At 45.0% G+C, this 5,610-nt stretch overlaps 2 protein-coding genes across 2 annotated transcripts; both read left to right on the forward strand.

Moving 5' to 3' along the window:
• The first annotated feature begins 203 nt into the window (after positions 1–203).
• On the forward strand, positions 204–3,099 carry LOC138857743 (uncharacterized). The gene is made up of 2 exons (XM_070111440.1): positions 204–2,616; positions 2,677–3,099. The coding sequence occupies exons 1-2, from the start codon at positions 649–651 to the stop codon at positions 3,097–3,099; spliced, it is 2,391 nt and encodes a 796-aa protein (XP_069967541.1). The 5' UTR covers positions 204–648.
• A 331-nt stretch (positions 3,100–3,430) lies between these two features.
• LOC118680586 (uncharacterized) lies at positions 3,431–4,525 on the forward strand. Its single transcript, XM_036361077.2, has one exon. The coding sequence runs from the start codon at positions 3,431–3,433 to the stop codon at positions 4,523–4,525; it is 1,095 nt and encodes a 364-aa protein (XP_036216970.2).
• The last annotated feature ends 1,085 nt before the right edge of the window (positions 4,526–5,610 follow it).

Raw genomic sequence — 5,610 nt, forward strand, 5'->3', positions numbered from 1 at the left:
CCAGATGTTGTGAAAATCAACTTTTTCCGATTGCGGCCATAAAAAGTTGGTTATAATCGATCTATACCGCTCTCCATTGACAGTAATAATTTCACCAGCTTCTTTTCGAAAAAAGTTCAGACCGATGATTCCACCAGACCAAAAACTACACCAAACTGTCAATTTAGGCTGTTTATGAATAATTTGTGGATTCACCAGAAGAGTTTTGCTTATTTCCCGCACCACTCACCATTACCATAACGACTGTTTAGGATTATTTACATTAGTTTAAGATTATTTTCTAATAATGTCAACTCTAATCTGGCAATACTGTCTTATCTAAGCTTTATATTCGTCATCTCTCCTTTATCATTCATTTGTCTTTATAATTATCTTTGTTTACGCATACTTAAAGTTACGGTATTTTGAATTCCGTTGAACTCCTATAAATGTCAGAGGACTTGTGTGTACGACTCTCTTCTCTGATTGTAACTTGGTGCTGATTGTATTCGCCTCTGGTTTGGTGTCAAGCCAACCGGTCACAATCGTTAAAATCCCAATAAAGCATTGAGAACTCTACCCGCTGGTAATTTAATTATTTAACATTTTGGTGCCTCCTGTGAGGACAAATATTTTAATTTCATTTTGTAATTGCGGTGGTCTGGTTTCATGGCGGAGCTCAATTGGCGTTCATCGGCGGTTAAAGCAATAAAGCGCATACATGCACGTGTCTCGGAAGGTGTCATGGAAGGTCATGATGTGTTTCATTTTCAACAAGAGCTCAAGTCGCTTGAATCACACTTTGAGCGCTTCATGGAGAACCATAATCGTCTGGTAGGAGGAGCTACGTCCTCCGAGATTGGGTCACATGATGCACTTTTGGAATCAGTAGAGGAGCTGTATACGGCGGCATGCAGTAGACTGAATCGTCTCATCGCATCGTCAAGGGTTGAATCTAATGTCGCTGACGAAGCGCACAATTGTCCCACAACATCTCTGGATGGCCATTTGGTGGATCTCAAATTGGACCCGTTAGCTATCCCGTTATTTGATGGAGACATGTGTAAATGGTTAGCGTTCAAAGATGCCTTTGAAACACTGGTACATAATTCGGCATACCCAGAAGCGTTCAAATTGGGAAAACTTCGTCAGGCAGTCAATGCGGCTACTGTTCCGTTAATTGGGGGAATATACTCGGGTGGCTATCAAGAGGTGTGGAAAGCTCTAAAGGACCGCTATGACAACAAAAAGAAGCTAGCGGAAATACACGTATCCCGTTTTCTTAACCTTAAAACAGCTACCCATGAGTCATCACAATCGTTATTGGCTATTGTGGACACGGTGCATGAGGCGCTGCGTGCATTGCGTGTGATGGATATCCCCATATCTCAGTGGGATGCGTTAGCTGTACCAATAGTGGTGGAAAAGCTTCCGTCGGTAACTAAGAGAGATTGGTGTATGAGGTGCTCCACTACAGAAATTCCACAGTTAGAAGACCTATTGAAATTTCTAGAGAGACGTGCTCATAGCCTTGTTACTGAACCACCGGTCTCATTAATGGTTTCCCGTCAGCAACGACCAGTGAGGGCCCATGTGGCTACCACGGAGGCAGCTCTGTGTGCTCATTGCGGGTTAGCGCATCGAATCGCCAGGTGTCCTACATTATTGGCTCTTAGTATCGAGCAGCGATTTGAAGCCCTTAAGAAAATGCAGATCTGTTACAACTGTTTACGTACAGGTCATTCTTATCGACAGTGTCCATCTAGTAGCTGTCGAAATTGTGGACGTAAGCATAACACGATCCTATGCCGAAACAAGTCCATCAATACGTCAACGTTTGCTTCTACGACTACGGCAGCCGCAGCTCATAGCCGTACCTTAGACGGCCGTTATATCGTACACTTACCTTTGCGACGAAAGGCAACGGAACTAGGTGACTCTTACGCACTGGCATTACGGCAATTTCATAGACTGGAGCGTCGCATGGTTGCGGATCCAGTCCTTAGGGAAAACTACATTTCATTTATGAGGGAGTATGCAGCACTCGGACACATGGAACTAGTACAACCACCTTATGATCATACCAATTGCTACTACATTCCTCATCATGCGGTCACAACGAAGTTCCGCGTGGTGTTCAACGCTTCGGCACCTACCAGCACTGGAATCTCACTGAACGATGTTCAACTGGTAGGTCCGACCCTACAGGATTCGCTGAGTAGTATACTTTTACGTTTTCGGCGCTATCGAGTGGCGATAACTGCGGACATAGAGGAGATGTTCAGGCAAGTATTGGTTGCATCTGAACATCGCGACTATCAACGAATTATATGGCGAGAGACTCCTGCAGACGAGATCCAGGTGTATCGCCTGAAGACCATCACATATGGCATGGCATGCAGTCCTTACAATGCAGTACGAGCCCTACAACAATGTGCTTATGATAATTCAGCTGTGGTTCCCGAAAGGCAACAAGGGACGCGGGCTCGAGCTGCGATATTAACTTCGTTTTATGTTGACGACTTCTTAACGAGTTGTGAAAGCGTTACCGAAGCAGTGGAGCTGGCTAAGAACGTGGACGCCATCTTATCTGCGGGACAGTTCACTCTAAGAAAATGGAACTCGAACGATAGTCAGGTAATGATTCGTTTATCTAATGAGCCGTCACTTTCTAATTATGTCTTCCATGCTGGTGAGGCTTCCGTTTTGGGCTTAAGATGGGACGCACTGGAGGATCAGTTATTCTTTCGCGTCGATTTATGTCAAAGAGTAGAAATTCCAACGAAGCGCCGTGTACTCAGCGAGGTGGCACGACTCTTCGATCCTACTGGATTCTTATCGCCTGTTATCGTAACAGGGAAAATATTCATTCAGCGACTATGGTCTGCGGGTCTATCCTGGGACTCACCATTACCTGATGATCTTTGCCGCGAATGGCTGAAGTATCGGTCACAGCTTCCGGAGCTCAATCAAATTCGTATCGAACGGTGGATGGGAATGATTCCACGCGTTCAGACATCATTTCATGGGTTTTGCGATGCCAGCTCACATGCTTATGCAGCAGTTATTTACGCGAAGACATCGAACACGAACGGTGCGATGCAAAGTGGCACCCCTTAAAATCGCTACCATTCCACGCCTGAAACTTGCGGCAGCGCTGCTTCTTGCCGAGACATTCCAGAACGTGCGAGATTCTTTGGGATTAGTTGACGTTCCCTACCATCTGTGGTCGGACTCAGCAATCGTATTGTGTTGGCTCAGGAAGGATCCAGCAACACTTAAACAATTTATATCAAATCGGGTTCGTAGAATACAGGAGCTGACATCCCCCGCCCGATGGCATCACATTCGTTCGGCTCATAACCCAGCTGATTGTGCCAGTAGAGGTATCACACCCGCCGAGCTATTAGTACATCCCCTTTGGTGGCATGGACCTAAGGAGGCAGAGATGATGTATGGGGACAGTAGTGATGTTCCCCTCAGCAAGGATGAGTCAAATGTCTTACTCGCCGAAAACCGAAATACAACCAAATTTATTGTACTCATTTCACATCCGGTGTATACTCGTCGTCCAAACGGACACGCTATTTTGTTAACTGAACGGTTCAGTAGCATCACTCGATTGTTGGGTACATTGGCCATTATACTGCGCTGGTTAAGAAGGCGTCGACACTATCGTCAACCGGTGATCGTTGCTCAGGAGTTGGAAGACGCATTATACACTATAATCCGTTTAGAGCAAGAGGAACATTTTGCAAATGAAATTCGACAATTGACGTCTCGTTCAGGTTTGTCATCTTCCAGTCGGATAATACCTTTAAACCCATTTCTAGACAAGAACCAAATCCTCCGTGTGCGGGGACGCATCCAACAGGCCGAACTAGGGCATGATCAGCGATTCCCGATTATTTTTCCAAAGTCAACGCCGTTGGTCAAGCTTTTACTAAATCAGGCGCATGAGATTACACTGCATGGAGGCACGCAACTCATGCTGAACACTCTTCGTCAACGCTTCTGGATTCTGAGTGCCAGGCAAGCAGTCAAGAGTTTCATCCATAACTGCACAGTATGCCGTCGTCAGAGAGGGGAAGTCCTGAAGCAACAAATGGCTTCCTTACCCGGGCAGAGGATCAGAGCAGCAAGGCCGTTCATATCATCTGGTGTCGATTACTGTGGACCTTTTACGCTACGCATCGGAACGAAACGCTCTCGAACGCACATCAAGACGTACCTCGCAATATTCGTATGCATGGTTACCAAGGCCGTGCACATTGAGGTGGTTGATGACCTATCGGCACAGGCCTTTCTAGATACTTTTACTCGTTTCGTCAGCCGACGCGGTCCCTGCCGGGATTTATATAGTGACAATGGTACAGCCTTTGTTGGTGCCAACCGACTTGTGAAGGAAGATCATGCAGCATGGCAGGGTGAGAATAATCAGCGATCGTTAGCAGATTCGGGCACACGTTGGCATTTCATCACACCCAGTGCGCCACATCAAGGAGGCCTCTGGGAGGCTGCTGTGAAGTCCCTAAGCATCATTTGACACGATGTGTGGGTACGCAGGTCATGTGGTATAGTCAACTACAGACACTAGCCGTAAGAATAGAGGCCTGTCTCAATTCCCGTCCTATAACCCCACTTTACGACGATCCTGAAGAGAACTTGCATTAACCCCAGGTGATTTCCTGATTGGGTCGCCACTCCTAGCGGTCCCTGAACCAGATATCAACCATATTCCTAGCAACCGGCTGAAACAATGGCAATGGATACGTCAAATTCAACAAGGATTTTGGAAGCGATGGAGTGAGGAGTATCTAACCATTCTGCAGAGACGCAACAAATGGTTTCGACGCACGAGGAATATAAGGGTGGACGATATCGTTCTAGTCAAACAAGAGAACCTGCCTCCCACTCACTGGTGCCTGGGTCGAGTGACAACACTACATCCCGGAGCGGATGGAGTGGTCCGCAATGTCACGTTGAGAACCGCTAGAGGATACATGAAACGAGCCATCCAGAAACTATGTCTATTGATAGAGAAGGAAGATTTCGAGTCGACCGACTCGACCGGGCAGGATGTTTAGGATTATTTACATTAGTTTAAGATTATTTTCTAATAATGTCAACTCTAATCTGGCAATACTGTCTTATCTAAGCTTTATATTCGTCATCTCTCCTTTATCATTCATTTGTCTTTATAATTATCTTTGTTTACGCATACTTAAAGTTACGGTATTTTGAATTCCGTTGAACTCCTATAAATGTCAGAGGACTTGTGTGTACGACTCTCTTCTCTGATTGTAACTTGGTGCTGATTGTATTCGTCTCTGGTTTGGTGTCAAGCCAACCGGTCACAATCGTTAAAATCCCAATAAAGCATTGAGAACTCTACCCGCTGGTAATTTAATTATTTACCAACGACCATAAAATTGTAAAAGCGCACGAAAAGTTGCAATTGGAGAATAAATATTTTGATAATAAAATTAAATATTTTTTAAACGTTGTTCCTGCGTATATATTTCCATGAAGAAATTGTAGACCTTACTGAATACAATAAAAAAAATTACAGATCGTGACATATTAAAAATGTCCGAAACGACACTTACAAATCATATTATCCCTATTGGT

The sequence above is a fragment of the Bactrocera oleae genome, chromosome 6 (genome assembly GCF_042242935.1).
Source record: "Bactrocera oleae isolate idBacOlea1 chromosome 6, idBacOlea1, whole genome shotgun sequence".
Classification (NCBI taxonomy): Eukaryota; Metazoa; Arthropoda; class Insecta; order Diptera; family Tephritidae; genus Bactrocera; species Bactrocera oleae.